Raw genomic sequence first — 18,673 nt, 5'->3', positions numbered from 1 at the left:
TCCTGCAGATACACCATCCTGTAGGTGTTCATTTCTAATTTGGCATGCCTGATGCTACTAATTAGCAACTCAGCAAGATCTATAGCTGTTGAATGACGTGCGCTTTGTTAGGGTTGGAGCGAAAACCTACAGGACGGTAGATCTGCAGGAACAGGGTTGGTTACCACTGGTTTAGTGGTAAAAATACTAAGCCCAATATGAAATCTTAGAATTAGGACCCGACCTGACCCAACCTGAACTCTTGCCTGTCTGTCTGTCTGTCTGTCTGTTTGTGCCCTTATGCCCAACTTGCCCAGGGCAAACTGCCAAAAGAAGATCTTTTAAGTGTTTAAGCCCTCATGCAAGGACACTAAATCTGAGCTCCAAATTGTTCCCCTTCCCGATATTCCTGAGGAATTCCAAGCCGAGCGCTCACTGTGCTCCTTTGGGAATCGAGAGCAGTTAAGAGCCCCAAACGGGAAAACACGGGAGTCAAACCTCGCGGCATAGGAGCGCGTCTACAGTCAGAGCAGCAGAAGCGTTAACCCCCCCCCCCCCCGCGCCCCCCCTCGACCCGCGATATTTAATAGTGTTGAAACACACCGCCGTGAGCTGACACGGGTGTGACGAGCTGACGCTCCTTTCTTCTCCTCTCTCGCTCTCTCCGTTTCTCCCTCCCTCTCAGTCAAGAACCTCTTTTAACCCTCTCAGCCTTGTCACTCTGAGGGACCCGTGCGAAGGCGGGGGGTCCCTGTAATCTCAGCCGCTGGAGCACCCGGGGTGCTTCGCAAAACTGCACGCCAGAGAGGAGAGCATTCTACGAACAACTGCGTTTCTGTTTAGAGATGAGCAAAAAAATACGCTCAAGTCTTGCCATAGGATCTTTCATTTTTCATTAGTTTTCAATCAGCTGGTATGATTAATGAATGCTTTGAAAAGCTGATGATTTTTAATCATGGTTTAGTACCCAGCAGCTGAGCTGATTTGGTTACTGAGGCTCGTGGTTAATTTACAGAAGGACACAAAAGATTTCAGAAAAAGATTTAACAAAATATTTTAAGCCTTTTCAAAGGCTTGATAAATAACTTGCCAAAGCAGCCCATTGGTGGCATAAGGTTCTCCTGCCTTTGGCGTTGCAGTGCACAAGCAGCTGTCACAAGTGGCCCTCCAGTCAGCCAGCGGACTGGACCACTGCCATTAAGCTCCAGCCCTGGAGGGCCGCTGTGTCTGCTTGTTTTCGGGGTGATCTTGGCATCAGTGGTTCGTTTGTGGCATTGATTGGCTAAGGAATCCACACACCTTGTTCTCAAGTCATTGATTGGCTAAGGAATCCACACACCTTGTTCTCAAGCCATTAATTGGAAGCCGATTGAAAGGAAACCACAAAAACCCACAATCACTGCGGCCCCCTGGGAATTCAGTGTGACTCCCCTGTTCTTGAAGAACGTCTGATTGAACACCACCAGTCTTCCTTGGTCTTGTGAGCCAGGCAACAGGGCAAGCATTTTGGGAGTAGTTCTGCTGCTGTGCATTTAATTGCTGTTACCGTTGGAACTGTGATACGTGCTAATGCTAATTCTAAATGCTAACGCCTTAAGCGTCTCCTGCAGACCCCTATTGCAGAAGGGAATGGCATAAAACTTCAGCAATTATAAATACAATGATGCACTGTGCAAAAGGCATTTTTTCATGACACTTAAATGAATTATTTGGAGACTGCTAATTTAAAGACAGCTGGGGATTTTTTTTTTTTTTTTAAAGAATGGAAAAAAACCCTGGCAATCTTATCCTTCTCAGCCTGAAATCTTGGCAGCCTCAAACTCCATCTCGCATGTTTGAGACGTGGCTGAAGGCTAAGACACGCGCTCGCTGGCGCGCAGACAGAGGAGCTGCATCAAACCCGACTCATTCATGCAGCTCAACGTGCTGGAAACGGCCTCGATTCGCCGTGGCAACGCTGCCTCCCACACCTCCACGTTAATAATTGATTCGCGTTTGCGTAATCACTGCGGCCTGCTACACCGGATGCTCTAAACTGGCCTCTTGTTTTGTCCCCCATTTTGGATAAAGTGAACAGTAAAGGGAAACAGAAACCTAAACTAATTGGTGGCACAGAAGAAGAAGAAGAAGATGAAGAAAAAGAAGAAGAAGAAGAAAAAAAGAGCACGCTGGTCAAATGAAAGTGAGGGGTTTGGTGCCAAAGGCACAGTACGTGTAAGTCTGTAAGTCTAAAGATTCTGACAAAGCTATCTAGACACACCTGGGCTGATTACCTGAGGTCATCCTCAGGTGTGCACAGCTGCAGGTGGGGCCCATTGGGGTCTAGTAGCCCTGGAGGTGTCCCAGGCCTTTGGAAACAGCATGAAGCTCTGGCAGTGGCCACATGGGGAGGGGCAGCCCCTCTCTGCTCCTCCCCCACCCCTCCTGGCATCACGCACGCACCTTTCATGGATCCCAAAGAGCTTTACAAAAAGGGGGAGGGGCTTAGCTCAACCGCCGCTTTTTGTGGAGCGCCTCTCCTCGTCGTGCCCCGAAGCCAGTTCCTTAAGCTAATTGAAGTGCGGGATAATGAGACAGGCCCGATTGAGAGAATTTTGGCAGGACCCTGGGGAAACCCCTACTCTCAGTCTCTTTTAGGCTGTCGGTGCCATGAGATCTTTAATGACACTGAAAAACATATCATCTTGGAGACACAGAGGGCATTGTCCATCAACCAAACAACCTTCAGGTCCAGGTCAATAGTGCATGGAGTGCACTATAACCAAATGTATCATTCTAATTCTATCCCCCGCTCTTTCTTCTTCACTCTCTTTCTATCTCTCCTTCCCTCTCTCTCTCCTGCTCCCTTGCTCCCCTCCTCTGCCTCTCTCCCTCTCTTCCCTTCTCCCTGTCTCTATCTGTCTTTTTCCCTTCTCTCTCTCTCGCTCTCTCTCTCTCTGATTTATTGCCATTGGCATGGCATACAATAGGAACAGATTGCCAGATGCTAATCAGCAGTGAACTCTGAAACCTCTGTCTGTCTGCAGGCGAGCACCACGGTGGAGGTGGATATGGAGAAGGCCGAGAAGCTGCAGGTCCATCGAGCGGACTTCATGGGCTCCCTCAACAACGACATCAAGCCTGTGAGTCCCCCTAACACTGCACCCCCAGGGCAGTCTGCTCTACTGTAGTCCCCTGGATGCCTGTACTTACCCAGCTTAAACGGGCGCTGTCTGCTTACAGCACAATGTGGCTTGTTTCAGAAGCTCACCAGTAACTGATCCACATAATCCCACTCTTGAGATCCGTAGTCTTAAGTATTTGCCTTTTAAAGTAGTGACAGATTCCCGAAACAAATGGGAGATTCGAGCTCCCATTCGACCCACAGCGCCGCCTCCAGTTAGTTAGTTATGATGAGATTTAGAATGAAGACCACGGATCTCTGGATTCTCAGTGGCCCAAACGATGTCGTGCTGCAGTTTGTTTATTTTTCTTAACGTTGACTGCCCCAAGGCCTTTGGAACGAACCAGGAGGACTACGCCAGCTACATCATGAACGGAATCATCAAGTGGGCGCGTGACCGGTGTGGACACGCGATGGTAGCGCAGACGGACGGCGCTATGTCACGCAGTACTCAAAGACCGCACACCGCTATCCACACTACATGCAACGAGAATGCTAATGCACACTGACACCGTCCACACACACACGTTCACACAACAACAGTGACACACGCTATCACACACACGTTAATGCACACTATCACACAGTCTCACACACACACACGCACACACGCTATCACACACACGTTAATGCACACTATCACACAGTCTCACACACACACACACACACATAACAAACGTACACACGCTATCACACACACGTTAATGCACACTATCACACAGTCTCACACACACATACACACACATGTACACACTAACAAACGTACACACGCTATCACACACACGTTAATGCACACTATCACACAGTCTCACACACACACACGTACACACTAACAAACGTACACACGCTATCACACACACGTTAATGCACACTATCACACAGTCTCACACACACATGACACCAACAACGTACACACCTTCACACACCGTTAATGCACACTATCACACAGTCTCCAACAATACACACATGTACACACTACAACGTACACAGCTATCACACACCGTATGCACACTATCACACTCACACACACAATACGTACACACAAACGTACACACGCTATCACACACGTAAGCAACACAGTCTCACACACACACGTGCACACACGCTATCACACACACGTTAATGCACACTATCACACAGTCTCACACACACACACACACACACACACACACACATGTACACACTAACAAACGTACACACGCTATCACACACAGACAAGCATGCACACACTGTGCTTGATGCACTGACGGTGTACTTCACGTAAGTGTGCGGGCGTCTGTCCACCTCAGGTCCCCCCCACAGCGGCAAGACTGCCCTGGCCGCCAAGATCTCGGAGGACTCCGAGTTCCCCTTCATCAAGATCTGTTCTCCGGACAAGATGATCGGCTTCTCAGAAATCTCCAAGTGCCAGGCCATCAAAAAGGTGAGCGCCCAGGCCCGTGTCTCCCCCTACAGGATAAAATGAGTCACGAGTTGCCTTGTCCACGGCGCTAGTAGTCTTCCAGAAGAATCCGGATGCTCACGTAGCCTTCAACACTCATTTATTACATCTCAAAAAAAGAACTGCCATTGATAAGATGAGGGGCAACCCACTGTGTTCCTTAAAGGAATTAGACATCTCTGTTACCCTCACACGCGCACAGCTAAGCTGGGTAGCTTAGCTGGATATCGTCTCTGGATATCTAAGCTGTGGATATCTATTTCTGATATCTCAGTTCTGGATGTTTATTCTGGATAGTGTCTGGTTTGCCAGTTTGTCTAGCTGGTAGCAGCTAATTAATTGCCAGCAAACCAGCATTGACATGCTAAAGCTATTCTGTTAGTCATTATTCTGGGTACATACAGCCAGCGGCAATCAGACGTACCTCATTGTAGCGCACTCGTGAACACAGATGTTGTTGAGTTACAGAATAGCAAATCAGCTCTATTGAGCTGCAAGTAAGTACAGTGGGACGATTTGATGATTTTTTTGTATGCTCGCTGCAACAACAGATTCTCCCAATTAACTGGGTTTAATGAATGGGGAAGCATTCTCAGCACTACAACGCCTGATTCAGCTACTTAAATAATCATGGTTATCAAGACCTTGATTAGTAGAATCGGATGTGTTAGCGCTGGGCTGTAACAAAAGCCTGCTCCCACACCGGCCCTTTTCAGATTAGATTGGACACCCCTGCCTTCGATGTTTTGTGCTCAACTGCCATTTTCTGTCTCTGTTACAGGTGTTTGACGATGCTTACAAGTCCCAGCTGAGCTGCGTGGTGGTGGATGACATCGAGCGTCTGCTGGGTTAGGCTCCGCCTCTTCCTGTTCTCCTCTCCTTTCCCGGACACCTCCGCGGTTCATGTAGTCAGCGCCCTCGAACGTCATCCCAGATCAGTTCTGTCACGCAAGGAATGAGTTTGGAATTAGCTGAGTCAGTGATGAGGGTGGGGTTTGTCCTCCCTTTACCAAAACTAGGACTCACCGTTGGCCTAGGTCAGACACCAACCACACCCGTCCCACAGGCATACGCACAAAGGGAAGCACACACATATAACGAAATGCTCTGGAAATGGGTACCCATTTGTCATACGATTGACCTTTTTTTAATCATGCCTCAGTCGACTGCAGAATCTCCCTTTAGCATGCAGTTTGTCAGAGAGACTTCAGTAAACAGGGACATTGAACATTGCAGGAACATTGCATGGTGGCTGCATGTCATTACCGCTACAAGAAGTGCTACAGTGCCGCCTGCAGCTGCCATATTGTACAGGGGGAGCCCCTGCCCTTGTATTTGGAAGTGTGCGGTACCTGTGAGGGCTCAAGTCCTGACCTCACCCCTGGTCCCGCCCATAAAATGGGCGGACGCCAGGACCCATGCACCCCTGGGTTATCCCGAAACCCCTGTTCACACGGGGCCACTGGCTAACCTGTCAGCCAGAGAAAGCATCAGGATCCCGCTCATAGCACCCAGTCATAACCTGACTGGCAGGGGAGCGGGAAAGAACTGGGAAATAATGAGAAAGTGCATTTTGGGATATGTAGTCATAAACGTAGCTGTCTCATTAACCAGACTGAGAATGGAATTGAACCAGACAGCATGTTCAGTAGGAGTCAAAGCAATGAACTCTTTCAATGGATCAGATGACCTATTAATTGTTGTAAATGCAACGAATGTACAATATTCTTAATAGAAACCACTGTGTTACTAACCCAGCAACATTCTAATGTTACATTCTAACATTTTAATCCTACCTGACCAAAAAATTCTAAATCACTGAGGAAGTGCTAAGAGTGCATTAGCATGGCATGGCATAACATTCACAACAATGACAGTGGAAATAAATGCAGTAAGATGCATGACAGCACAAACTGTTGGATTACAAAAGGGGACCATTTTAAAATGGCTTCATGATTATACCTGGTGACGCTGGGTCTCTTTTTCCCCTCAGATTACGTCCCAATCGGGCCTCGCTTCTCCAACCTGGTGCTGCAGGCCCTGCTGGTGCTGCTGAAGAAGGCCCCGCCTCGCGTGAGTACTGACCCACGACCCTTACCCAGCCGTCGCAAAATGCTCCTGCAGCGTTTCTGAAGCGTCACAGCATTATGCCATTGTAGCCGTGATGTCATCGCTGAGAATAAAAGCTTGGGGCTAGTCTGGCTTTAGCATGATGTCAAAGCTGAGAATAAAAGCTTTGGGCCAGCCTTGCATTAGCGTGATGTCATAGCTGAGAATAAGAGCTTGGGGCTAGTCTGGCTTTAGCATGATGTCATGGCTGAGAATAATAGCTTGGGACTAACCCGTGTGCCTGTAAGGGTGAGTGTCATCTAGCTAGTGGCAGATAGGTGGCAGCATATAAAGCCATTTGATGTTCAGTTGAAGGCTCGTTCAACCACATCTTTTTTTATGTCATAAATCACACGTGTGGTTCCTACTTGCTGGTGTATTTTATTGATTCTAGGTGCTTCTACAAGTTCTGTTCATGCTGTAAGAAGCTTTTTATAGTTTTTCACTACTAGTGATTGTCAGATTTCACAGAGGTGGTGGAGACGTGTGTGTGTGAGGGGGAGAGAGATGGTGGGTGTGATAGTGTCTGTGTGTGAGCGTGAGTGTGATAAAGTGTGTGTGATAGTGTGTGTGTGTGTGTGTGTGATAGCGTGTGTGTGTGTTTGTGTGATAGTATGTGTGTGTGTGAGTGTGTGTGATAGTGTGTGAGTGTGTGTGTGTGTGTGAGTGGTGTGAAGGTGGTGGGTGTGTGTGTTGTGTGTGGGTGGTGTGAGTGTGTGATAGTGTGTGTGGTGTGTGTGTGATGGTGTGTGTGTGTGTGTGATAGTGTGTGAGTGTGTGTGATAGTGTGTGTGTGATTGTGTGTGATGTGTGTGTGTGTGTGTGTGTGTGTGTGTGTGTGTGTGTGTGTGTGATGTGTGTGTGGTGTGTGGTGTGTGTGTGTGTGTGTGTGTGTGGTGTGTGATGTGGGGTGTGTGTGTGTGTGTGTGTGAGTGTGTGTGAGTGTGTGTGTGTGTGTGTGTGTGTGTGTGTGTGGTGTGTGGATGTGTGTGTGTGTGTGAGTGTGTGTGAGTGTGTGTGATGGTGTGTGGTGTGTGTAGTGGTGTGTGTGAGGTGTTGAGTGTATGTGTGATGTGGTGTGTGTGGTGGGGTGTGTGAGTGTGTATGACAGTGTGTGTGTGATAGTGTCTCTCTCTCTGTCTCTCTCAGTGTGGTGTCAGTGGGAGCTGTTTTGTGCTGAATTGGGCCGCTGGTATTTCAGTGGGGATTGTAAAGGCTGGGGCTCAGTGGGGTGCCGGAGCTGAGCAGAAAGGGCTCTGGGAGATCTGGGGCCTGGCAGCGCAGCCGCCTGTGTGGCACCTCATCTGCATGCAGGCTCACACAGCCTGCGCCACGGGGGGGTGGGAGGGGCCGGCCCGCACAATAATCCCCCCCCCCACCCCCCCACACCGGGGCCCCTGGGAATCCAGCGCCTCCACACTCCCACCTGGAGACTCCAACAACGCATTCGCCACGTCACGGCGGCGCGGCCGTCACCGTGGGTCGCTGGGGCTGTAGCCGCAGGTCGCCAGGGGCATCGCCGGGGCTGTCGCTGGGGCAGTTGCCATGGTCGTCGCTGGGGCTGTTTCCAGGGCCGTTGCCGTTGGTCACTTGTTGCTGTTGCTGGGGCCATTAATATAAATAATCCCTCAGAAACACTACAGAGTAATGTCATTAACATAAATACCCCCTCAGAAATGCTACTGAGTAAAGTCATTAACATAAATACCCCCTCAGAAATGCTACTGAGTAAAGTCATTAACATAAATACCCCCTCAGAAATGCTACTGAGTAAAGTCATTAACATAAATACCCCCTCAGATATGCTACTGAGTAAAGTCATTTACGTAAATACCCCCCCCAATAAACAATACAGAGTAAAGTCATTAGCATAAATACCCCCTCAGAAATGCTACAGAGTAAAGTCATTAATGTAAATGCCCCCTCAGATACACTACAGAGTAAAGTCATTAACGTAAATAAAATACTTTATGGGATGGAGTGCGGTTTACCACCGGTTCCTGGGTGGTTTGTCTGGGAAATGACTGAGGTGACCTGTCCCCTTAGCTGTAACACACTTAAAGGTCGTTAAATGACCTATATAAATAAAATCCATTGTTATTAACAGTTTTACAGCTTTGCTGTCTTCAGTTAGTCTGGAGCTCACTCACGTGATATAAAAGTCTTACTTGGTCCTTGCACCGTAGATGTACAGCGTGTGTTTTAGTGCTCATCGGTCTACTGACTTCCACCCTGACAGGCCTCTGTGTGGAAAGCAACCTCAGCTGTGAGGCCTCTTAGCATAATGAAGTGATTGTTGGTAACATGGTTAGCTGAAGTCAGGTAACTGTGAATGGGGGAAACTCTCATTAAGGTAATTAGTATTATATGGGGTTTTCAGTAATGTAATATTATGAAGTGAGATGTTGTGGTGTAACATGCTGGCAGTGAATTCATTAGTGTTATGATACAAATGCCAGAGGATGGTGTTGAGGCAATTGAATCGGGAGCCAGAAAATCAGACCCAATTTGACACTGACACTCCGTCACATTTGCCTATAAAGCACGATATGCAGACAGCATCACAGTTTTGGGTGCGTCTCTTTGTGTCTTGTCATACTAACCCGGAGGAGGGGGGATGGTTTTCCAGACAGGGCTGCCACACTGGAGGTGGCTCTCCCAAAGACTCATGGGACAGCCAGTGCCCAATGAACCATGTGCGCCACAGACTCCAGCCCAGAACCATGCCCTGTCACCCACTCTGGACTATGGGCAGGGGCTGGAGTGCCCATCCCACCGCAGTGGGTGGTGTTTATAGTGTCCATCACTCACTCATGGCAAGCTCTGATGTGTGTGTGTGCCTGTGTGTGTGTGTGTGTGTGTCCCCGCATGCACTGCAGGGCCGCAAGCTTCTGATCATCGGCACCACCAGCCGTAAGGACGTCCTCCAGGAGATGGAGATGCTGGACGCCTTCAGCACCACCATCCACATCCCCAACATCTCCAGCGGGGAGCACCTGGTGGAGGCCCTGGAGGTGAGCGGGCGGAGCCAGGGGGATAGGAGAGAGAGAGGGAGAGGACGAAAGAGAGGAGTTGACTGCATATTTGACTGTGCTCAAGTTCATAATTTTTAACAAACGCAGACATTCAATGTAATGCTCGTAATGTACAGTGCAGTACAGTACAGCAGCCTGGTCTGTGCGCTGTTGATACTGAGTCCTGCGTGTGTTTCTCTGTGATGGCTGCAGCTGCTGGGAAACTTCACAGACAAGGAGCGAGCCACCATCGCCCAGCAGGTGAAGGGCAAGCGCGTGTGGATCGGAATCAAGAAGCTGCTGATGCTCATCGAGATGTCCCTGCAGGTGAGCATCAGCAGGGTTTTCTGCAGAGCCTGTGTGCCTGTGCGCTCGTGGATGCTCTCGCAGGGCTGGAGACTGTGTGCCTGTGTGCCTGTGCGCTCGTGGATGCTCTCGCAGGGCTGGAGACTGTGTGCCTGTGTGCCTGTGCGCTCGTGGATGCTCTCGCAGGGCTGGAGACTGTGTGCCTGTGCGCTCGCGGATGCTCTCGCAGGGCTGGAGACTGTGCTCTGTGTGCCTGTGCGCTCGTGGATGCTCTCGCAGGGCTGGAGACTGTGCTCTGTGTGCCTGTGCGCTCGCGGATGCTCCAGCAGGGCTGGAGACTGTGCTCTGTGTGCCTGTGCGCTCGTGGATGCTCCAGCAGGGCTGGAGACTGTGCTCTGTGTGCCTGTGCGCTCGCGGATGCTCTCGCAGGGCTGGAGACTGTGCTCTGTGCGCCTGTGCGCTCGCGGATGCTCTCGCAGGGCTGGAGACTGTGTGCCTGTGCGCTCGTGGATGCTCTCGCAGGGCTGGAGACTGTGCTCTGTGTGCCTGTGCGCTCGCGGATGCTCTCTCAGGGCTGGAGACTGTGCTCTGTGTGCCTGTGCGCTCGTGGATGCTCTCGCAGGGCTGGAGACTGTGCTCTGTGTGCCTGTGCGCTCGTGGATGCTCCAGCAGGGCTGGAGACTGTGCTCTGTGTGCCTGTGCGCTCGTGGATGCTCTCGCAGGGCTGGAGACTGTGTGCCTGTGTGCCTGTGCGCTCGCGGATGCTCTCACCGGGCTGGAGACTGTGCTCTGTGTGCCTGTGCGCTCGTGGATGCTCTCGCAGGGCTGGAGACTGTGTGCCTGTGTGCCTGTGCGCTCGCGGATGCTCTCACCGGGCTGGAGACTGTGCTCTGTGTGCCTGTGCGCTCGTGGATGCTCTCGCAGGGCTGGAGACTGTGTGCCTGTGCGCTCACGGATGCTCTCGCAGGGCTGGAGACTGTGCTCTGTGTGCCTGTGCGCTCGCGGATGCTCTCGCAGGGCTGGAGACTGTGTGCCTGTGCGCTCGTGGATGCTCTCGCAGGGCTGGAGACTGTGTGCCTGTGCGCTCGTGGATGCTCTCGCAGGGCTGGAGACTGTGTGCCTGTGTGCCTGTGCGCTCGTGGATGCTCTCGCAGGGCTGGAGACTGTGTGCCTGTGTGCCTGTGCGCTTGCGGATGCTCTAGCAGGGCTGGAGACTGTGCGCCTGTGCGCTCATGGATGCTCTCGCAGGGCTGGAGACTGTGCTCTGTGCGCCTGTGCGCTCGTGGATGCTCCAGCAGGGCTGGAGACTGTGCTCTGTGCGCCTGTGCGCTCGTGGATGCTCTAGCAGGGCTGGAGACTGTGTGCCTGTGCGCTCACGGATGCTCTCGCAGGGCTGGAGACTGTGTGCCTGTGCGCTCGCGGATTCTCTCGCAGGGCTGGAGACTGTGTGCCTGTGTGCCTGTGCGCTTGCGGATGCTCTCGCAGGGCTGGAGACTGTGCTCTGTGCGCCTGTGCGCTCGTGGATGCTCTCGCAGGGCTGGAGACTGTGTAATTGCTGTGGTATGCGCTTGTGCCGTTCGCTCTGCTTCCCCAGAGAGGAATGAGCCGGAGTCTGCTGGGACTTGCAGCGCTCAGACGCTCTGCTCCGACACGACGACGCGCTCGCTCCCCCCCCCGGCAAGACTGCCTTCGCTTTACACTCGTTTTCTTCTTTTCCTGCTTTCTTTTTTTTTTCTTCCTCCTGCTCCCTCGTCTTTTTTAAAGAGTTCTTAGCGTTTTATCTCCCAACAGCCACGGGCAAAGTGAAAAATAAGTTATTGCTCACGTTGCCGGCATGTTTTTTTTGTTTAAAAAAAAAAAAAAAAAGTCTTTTTCAGCTCGTTTTTTCCCTGCCTGTGCCGACTCTCGGCTGCCGTTTCCGTGGTTGCACGTCTGCTCTGGGCCCAATGGCGCAAAGGCTCTGGGCCGGCCGTGAAGAAACCGTCTGTCTATGAAGCGTCAGGAAGCTACCTGCTCCGTCGCTATGCGCATAGACGGGGAGCGATCTATTTAAAAGACCCTTCTGGGAGTTCTATAAGCAGCAATGGCAGCGATGTAAAATGCAGAACACTCCTCGTGTTCACGAGTATTTCAGCACTTTGCCAAAAATAAACTTGAGGCAGTTATTTTCGCAAAGGGACTTCAATACAATCGGGGCTGGCAAATAAAATCGGGGTTGATTGTGGCATTCTCCTGGTGCCAGAGCTCCTAGCTGTGATTAGCATCAGGCTAATCATGCTAATCTTTATCTGTCGATAAGAATTCTGTGATCTTCAGCTTCTAGACTGGGGCTCAACATGGCTGCCAACTGTTTTCACTGCAACAACCCAGATAAGTCAATCTAAAAGAAAAGTATTTTTGTCTTATATTCGTACTTAAAATCTGATGGCTATTACTTGTTTGATAAATAAGACAAGAAGATTGCCAGTGAGGTGAGACAGTTTGACTAATTTCAAAATTAGTTGGTAAGGCAAATATCTCTACTTGAGAGAAAAACACACGATTTTGCAGTGTTCAGCTATCTGGCACAGAGACTTTGACCTGCGGATTATACACCGTTTCTCAGCCACGTGGTTTGTCTGCTGCTTGCGTGTTGGATGAAAAGCAGACAGAAGTGCTGATTCTGTAGAAAGGGATAAAACTGTAGCGGCCTTTCTGTTCTCAGTGACGGGCTGCAAATCGACAAATTTCCTCCGAAACGCGCCAGGCATCCACATCCCTGAGGGGCCTTTCCACAAGCTGTCAGTGCTGAACATGCCCCCCCTCCAGTAGTCTCGCTGGGGGGGCGAGGAGGTGGGTAAGGGGGTCTCCAAACTCGGACCCCCATGGATTCTTAGCCAGGCCTTGTCAGGCAGCCCCACTTGAAGACTCCCCGACCACGTACAGACACCCTGGGGCATCACGCCCCCCCTCCCCGGCCTGGGAGGGGGCGATAATTGCCCGGCTCTCTCGCCCTGTCTCCGGCGCGGAGGCTTGATCCTGCGGTGACGGCGATTTGTTGTTGTTATTTCTTGTTGAAAGCAGCGCTCAGGGGCCCGAGCTGAGACTGAAGCCTCAGAAACGCGCTGCAGGGAGAGGGCTGCAGTCTGGTGCTCCAGCCTGCTGCGTCTACAGGCCTGCGGGGAATATCAGTCTCTAACCGTGCTCTGTGTGTGTGTGTGTCTGTGTGTGTTCCTATGTGTGCGTGTGTGTGTGTGTGTGTCTGTGTGTGTGTGTGTGTGTGTGTGTCTGTGTCTGTGTGTGTCTGTGTGTGTGTGTGTCTGTGTGTGTTCATGTGTGTGTGTGTGTGTGTGTGTGTGTGTGTGTGTGTGTGTGTGTGTGTGTGTGTGTGTGTGTCCGTGTGTGTGTGTGTGTGCGTGTCTCTGTCTGTGTTCCTGTGTGTGTGTGTCCGTGTCTGTGTGTGTCTGTGTGTGTCCGTGTGTGTGCGTGTGTCTGTGTGTGTTCATGTGTGTGTGTGTCTGTGTGTGTCCGTGTCCGTGTGTGTGCGTGTCTCTGTGTGTGTTCATGTGTGTGTGTGTCTGTGTGTGTCCGTGTCCGTGTGTGTGTCCGTGTGTGCGTGTCTCTGTCTGTGTTCATGTGTGTGTGTGTGTGTTTGTGTGTGTGTGTATGTGTGTGTGTCTGTGTGTCCGCACTGCTCTATTCCAGATGGACCAGGAGTACAGAGTCAGCAAGTTCCTGTCGCTGCTCAAGGAGGAGGGCGCGTGAGTACCCATCTACCCCCTGCCCGCTTCCGCCCCCCCCCCCCTCGCATCAATCACGGTAACCCCCGCCACCATGTCATGTTCGGACATCATTCATTCTCTCCTTTTCTCGCCTCACCTCCCCACCTGCATTGCATCCCTCTGCTTTACCGCCAACCCTCTCTCTGCTGCCCTTTGTGGCCGATCACAGTAAAATGGAGTCATGCGCTCCTGGAGCCCGGACCCTCTGCTGTCCTGCTTGGTATTGAAAGCGTGTGCGAGTATTTCACCGCTGCGCCAAGCCTGACAGAATCACGGATAGCAGTTCTGATGCGTGACCGTGTACGCCTGCAGATTTCCTGCCCTCTTAGCTGTCAAAGGCTGCAGCACAGACCTAAACAGCGTCTTGTTTCATTTTTTAATGAAACTACAAAGTTTCATGCGTTCATTGTAATAGGATAGTGGCTCTGGGGACTACAGAAACACACTTTCAGGTTGCTCCTCCTCACACACTGACTATATTCAGATACTTAATTATCAGTGTTGTTTGCACAAGTGCCATGTACCAGCACACACAGCCAAAGGTGATGCTTAGTGAACAATGAGGTACCACTGCTCAGGCTACTGTGGTAACACACGCACACTTGCATGCGTACTCGCATGCACACACATGCACATACACAAACAATGCACACAAACACGTACAGACACACACGCACACAAACACTCACAAACACACACACACACACACTCTGCTAGTGACCGCTGTCTCCCAGCTGCCCTGCACACACAGCCCTCTATGTCTCTAAGTTTTGTTTTCTTGGTTTGATTTGATTCTGTTTTGTAACCACCAGGTTGGACGAGGCCAATCACATCCGAATTTAGGCCCCCTCCCCCACCCACCCCCCGATGTAGTGGCTAACAGACGCTGTCACTTATGGTAAGGGTGCCCCTAATTACCTTCCCAACCACATAGAATGGAAAGCTACGCCCCTCCCCCCCTAGAGTTTAGGCAGCCCCCCTACTTCCACTGAGAGGCGACCATGTACACCCTGACTCCTTACGTCACCCGCTCCACCCGTCTACATTGGGGACATCCACTCGGCCATTTTAGCCGGTCCCCTCTCTCCTGGGCCAGGACAGTGTCTAACTCATTCACAGGCCATCCCAGGCTGCTCCACAGGACTCACCCCCATTCCCAAAACATACAGAGGCCAACCAACAGGTCCCAGCACTCAAGCCCATTTCCCACCATGCCCCATAGAGCCCTCAGGGTACCCCCTTTCCTTACAGCTGTGCTCAGTGCATATCACCAGGAGCGTCGCTAGTGGGGTGAAAGGTGGTGACGATTCTAGGGGCCCACGGTTTTTGGGGGGCCACAGCTTAAAAACTTCCATTTGTTTTATTATAAAGAGGGAGGGCCCTGAGCAATATTTTTCTGAATTTTTCTGAGGGCCCAGAATTCCTGGCTCCGCCCCCGCGTAGCGCCTCTGGTCCTAGCGGTTCACATTAAAGTCCTTGGCAACCAGTGCTTTCCTCTGTTTTCTGTGTTTCTCCTCATAGTTGTGCGGTCATAATTCAGTCATGATTATGTTCAAATGTGTGTTTGAACATGCGATCGCTTCCTCCCTCATTTCAGTCTCATGAATGTCGGTGCCTCCTGCTCTTACTGTGAATGAGCAGCCCTGCTGATTACTTGTGTGCTGAGCGTTGCCTGTAGCAGCAGAATGTACTAGACCTTTAATGACCACTGCTTTTCTTTAAATGCAAATGCATGTATTGTCAATACATATGCATACATTTTCTGAAATCTTGGTTTTCTTGATTTGCATGACTGCAACATTAAGCTCTCTTTGTCCTGTGAACTCTTTTTTTTTTTCATCTTCTCAGTGATAGGTCAGTGTAGTCACATGACAGGGACTGAAGGAAACGCAAAAAAAACCAAAGGTTGCGACAGGCCAGTGGACTCCGAGACGAGAAGCAGTGATTGGTCAGTTGAAAGTTGAATTCCAAGCAGTGATTGGTCAGTGGAAAGAAAAAAGTGAGCAGAAAGATCTGAAGAGAGGAGTCACGTGATAGGCCAGTTGGAGTCGCATGATCATAGGAAGCAAATGGCCATACCTGAACCTGAGCCTGGTGTAGTCATATGACTACATACGAGAGAAATAGTAAGGCTGTACTCAGTTTCACATCCAACCGCCTGTATGATGACTGAGTTAAAAATGCAGATCTCCCTGAGCTGGTACAGGTGTGTTGCAGCCTATCAGTCAGTGGCCTTTGATTCTGCGTACCTACAGAATCCCGCGTTATATTTTATTTGGCAGAAGCTTTTATCCTAAGCGACGTGCAATACGTGCGCGATGAAGGTCATTGGAACAGCTGCAGAACACAGTTCAGATAAGGTTCAGATCAGTTATCCATAGCCATGAACATCAGGTCCAGTTCATACGGTAAGCATAGCCTAAGTCAGTAAAGTTATGGCATGAATTAGAAATGAGGCGTGAATACAGGAGATTAAAGAGAAGAGATGAAACGCCCCCTCTGCTGCTCTACAGACCCCCGAAATCTGAATCAACATGGCCCCCAAACCCACTAAAATATCACCCCGATATCTAATGACCGACCCCTCCCTGCCCCCGCCTCTCTCTCCAGAGACCGCAGCTTCTTCGAATAGAGTCACCGGACCAGCGCCCGTCCCGCCAGGAGAGCCAACCCGGAGGGAAACCAGGGGTTCGGACAAAAAAAAAAAGAAAAAAACGTTCCCTCCTTCCCAAACACGGAGAAACAGACCTCTCCTCTTCTGCACTATTAGTCCTAGTCCTCTCTGCATGTTTTCAATGGTAACCATAGCAACCCCGACTCCACCGTCATATCAAAAGATGCGTACACACGCTGGTTAATCACGGAGTGCCCGTCTGGAGTGCTGATGCAGTGTGTCCCGTGTGTAAATGCAGTCTCGATGGTGTGTGCTGTGCATTGTGCTTTGCCTGCCTAGCCGTGTCATTCACTTTCTATATAGGTTATGCTTTTAAACAGTCTTTACGTATAGGCCCATAGATGTGCTCTTTGTGTACGTATAGTGGATATATGAGAAGTGCTGTACGTAGCGTGTATATGCGTTCCCGTCATGCGTATTTATTTATATATTTTTGTATATAATATATATATATTATTTCAAAAAATTATATATAAAATGCTTAGGATGGATAATTATATTAAGTGCTGTCTCCTAAATTCTTTCTCAGTTTACTGTGTCTGTGTTTTGTGCGTGCGTCGGTGTGTGAGAGAGAGATAAACAATACTTGTGTCCTTGTAAATAGAGCTGATGTACGTTGTGGTCTTGCAGGAGCACCAAGCAGTTTACCTCCTTTAAAAGGAATAAGTCATACAAGAATAGCTGTTGTGTCCTTGAAATCTCTTCTGTGACATTTTGCGTTTCCAGTGCAGAATAACTGTGTGTGTGTGTGTGTGTGTGTGTGTGTGCAAGAGAGAGGGAATACGGCTTGGGCATATGTGAATGTCAGTGTACTTGTGTGGTTTTGCTAGTATTGTTGCGTTAGATGGAAGTGTTAATGCAGTGGCTGGCACAAAAGTAACATTGCTTGGCATGATGGTAGTAATGAGTGCTCGTCGTTGTCCACGTGTCCTAGACAGTATTACTGTAGTCTGTGCGCTTCCTGTTGGCGTGGGTGAGGTAGGAGTCCACAGCAGGGTCCTTCCTGTCACATGATCCCCTCCCACAGGAAGAGATGAGGTAAATTGTTGACCATTACTCCACGAAAGCAGATCAGAGTGATGAGAATGCATTCCTTTAATAAAAAATCCAAAGCACTTAACACTACATGAGGGGTGTGGTCCCCTCTCTTTCGCTTTGAGGTCGAACCCGTGTCCGTCCACTAAACGAGCAGCTGTTGACAGCACGCCCTCTGAAAAGTAGGGTGAGCGTCAGCATTTGATTATTTGTGTACTTTCTGCATTTATTTATTTAGATGTTTTAATCGATTTTAATCGTTAGCGTACGACGTGGGTCCGCTTACATGTAAAATCCGAAGGCGTTTTCTGATGGCGGCGTGGCCTAGCTCGTCCGCGCGCGACTCCGTCCCATGTGAGTTGGCACTACGCCCCCGCCCCCCCGCTCCCCCTAACCCCCCGCTCCCCTTTTCTCCCAGAGGCCATAGAAAAGGGGGAAGAGCAGAGAATGGGGCACCCCCCCCCCTTGGAGGGTGGCACAGAACCCTCTCTCCTTCTCTCTTCTCCCTCCTGCTGTGAGATGGTGTGATCCGTGTGAATGCCACTGTTGTGTACCCCGCACCAGTCCACCACCCCCCACCCGCAACCCACCAACCCCCCCCCCGCCCCCCCCGTCCCCACCCCTCCACCCCTCCAAAAACGCTGTGCAGAATCCGGATTAATGGTCAGGTATCCTGTTTAGTCTGGTAATTTTGGGGGAAAGAGTGTGCTCTGCCTCTCCCCCTTCACTGTGCGTGTGGGTAATCTCAGTCAAAACCGTAGTCGTTCGTGCTCATTGCCGTTTACACACACTGAACGCCCTGCAATGTGCTTTCATGTGTTTTTCTTCCCTCTGCCGAAAAGTATCAAAAGTAAAAGCCAGTCTCAACCTGATGTAATATTTTATTTATTTATTTACTTATTTATTTATTTATTTCTTTCTTTCTGTATTTTTTCATGTGAACATGTGCTTGTTGTTCAAGGCTCTTTGTTATGACTATTCAAGATGTATGGCAAGATGCAGATGAATTATTGCAATAAAAGCACAGATACACCCGTGAAACCAAGATGTTTTTCCTTCATATTGCAGTGTACATGTATGTATGCTTATGCACGTTTGTGTGGACCTGTCTCTGGCTCGCTGGCTGTCCAATCATTCACTGGTTTCATTAGTTTAATATTACTCTCCTCTTCCTCAGCTGATGTGTGGTGA

At 50.2% G+C, this 18,673-nt stretch overlaps 1 protein-coding gene across 1 annotated transcript in view; it reads left to right on the top strand.

Annotated features, from left to right (window-relative positions):
- Positions 1-18,523, top strand: part of LOC135243306 (vesicle-fusing ATPase-like) — a 40,744-nt gene extending 22,221 nt beyond the window's left edge. The window contains exons 13-22 of the mRNA XM_064315038.1: positions 3,006-3,101; positions 3,472-3,589; positions 4,408-4,565; positions 5,365-5,431; positions 6,577-6,656; positions 9,572-9,706; positions 9,920-10,033; positions 13,697-13,752; positions 14,586-14,671; positions 16,384-18,523. Of these exons, the coding sequence (XP_064171108.1) occupies positions 3,006-3,101; positions 3,472-3,589; positions 4,408-4,565; positions 5,365-5,431; positions 6,577-6,656; positions 9,572-9,706; positions 9,920-10,033; positions 13,697-13,752; positions 14,586-14,616 (855 nt within the window). The 3' untranslated portion in view covers positions 14,617-14,671; positions 16,384-18,523. The remainder of the gene's footprint in view (positions 1-3,005; positions 3,102-3,471; positions 3,590-4,407; positions 4,566-5,364; positions 5,432-6,576; positions 6,657-9,571; positions 9,707-9,919; positions 10,034-13,696; positions 13,753-14,585; positions 14,672-16,383) is intronic.
- Positions 18,524-18,673: the final 150 nt, after the last annotated feature.

Source organism: Anguilla rostrata, chromosome 17, assembly GCF_018555375.3.
Source record: "Anguilla rostrata isolate EN2019 chromosome 17, ASM1855537v3, whole genome shotgun sequence".
NCBI lineage: Eukaryota > Metazoa > Chordata > Actinopteri > Anguilliformes > Anguillidae > Anguilla > Anguilla rostrata.
This window is presented reverse-complemented; position numbering and strand designations above follow the sequence as displayed.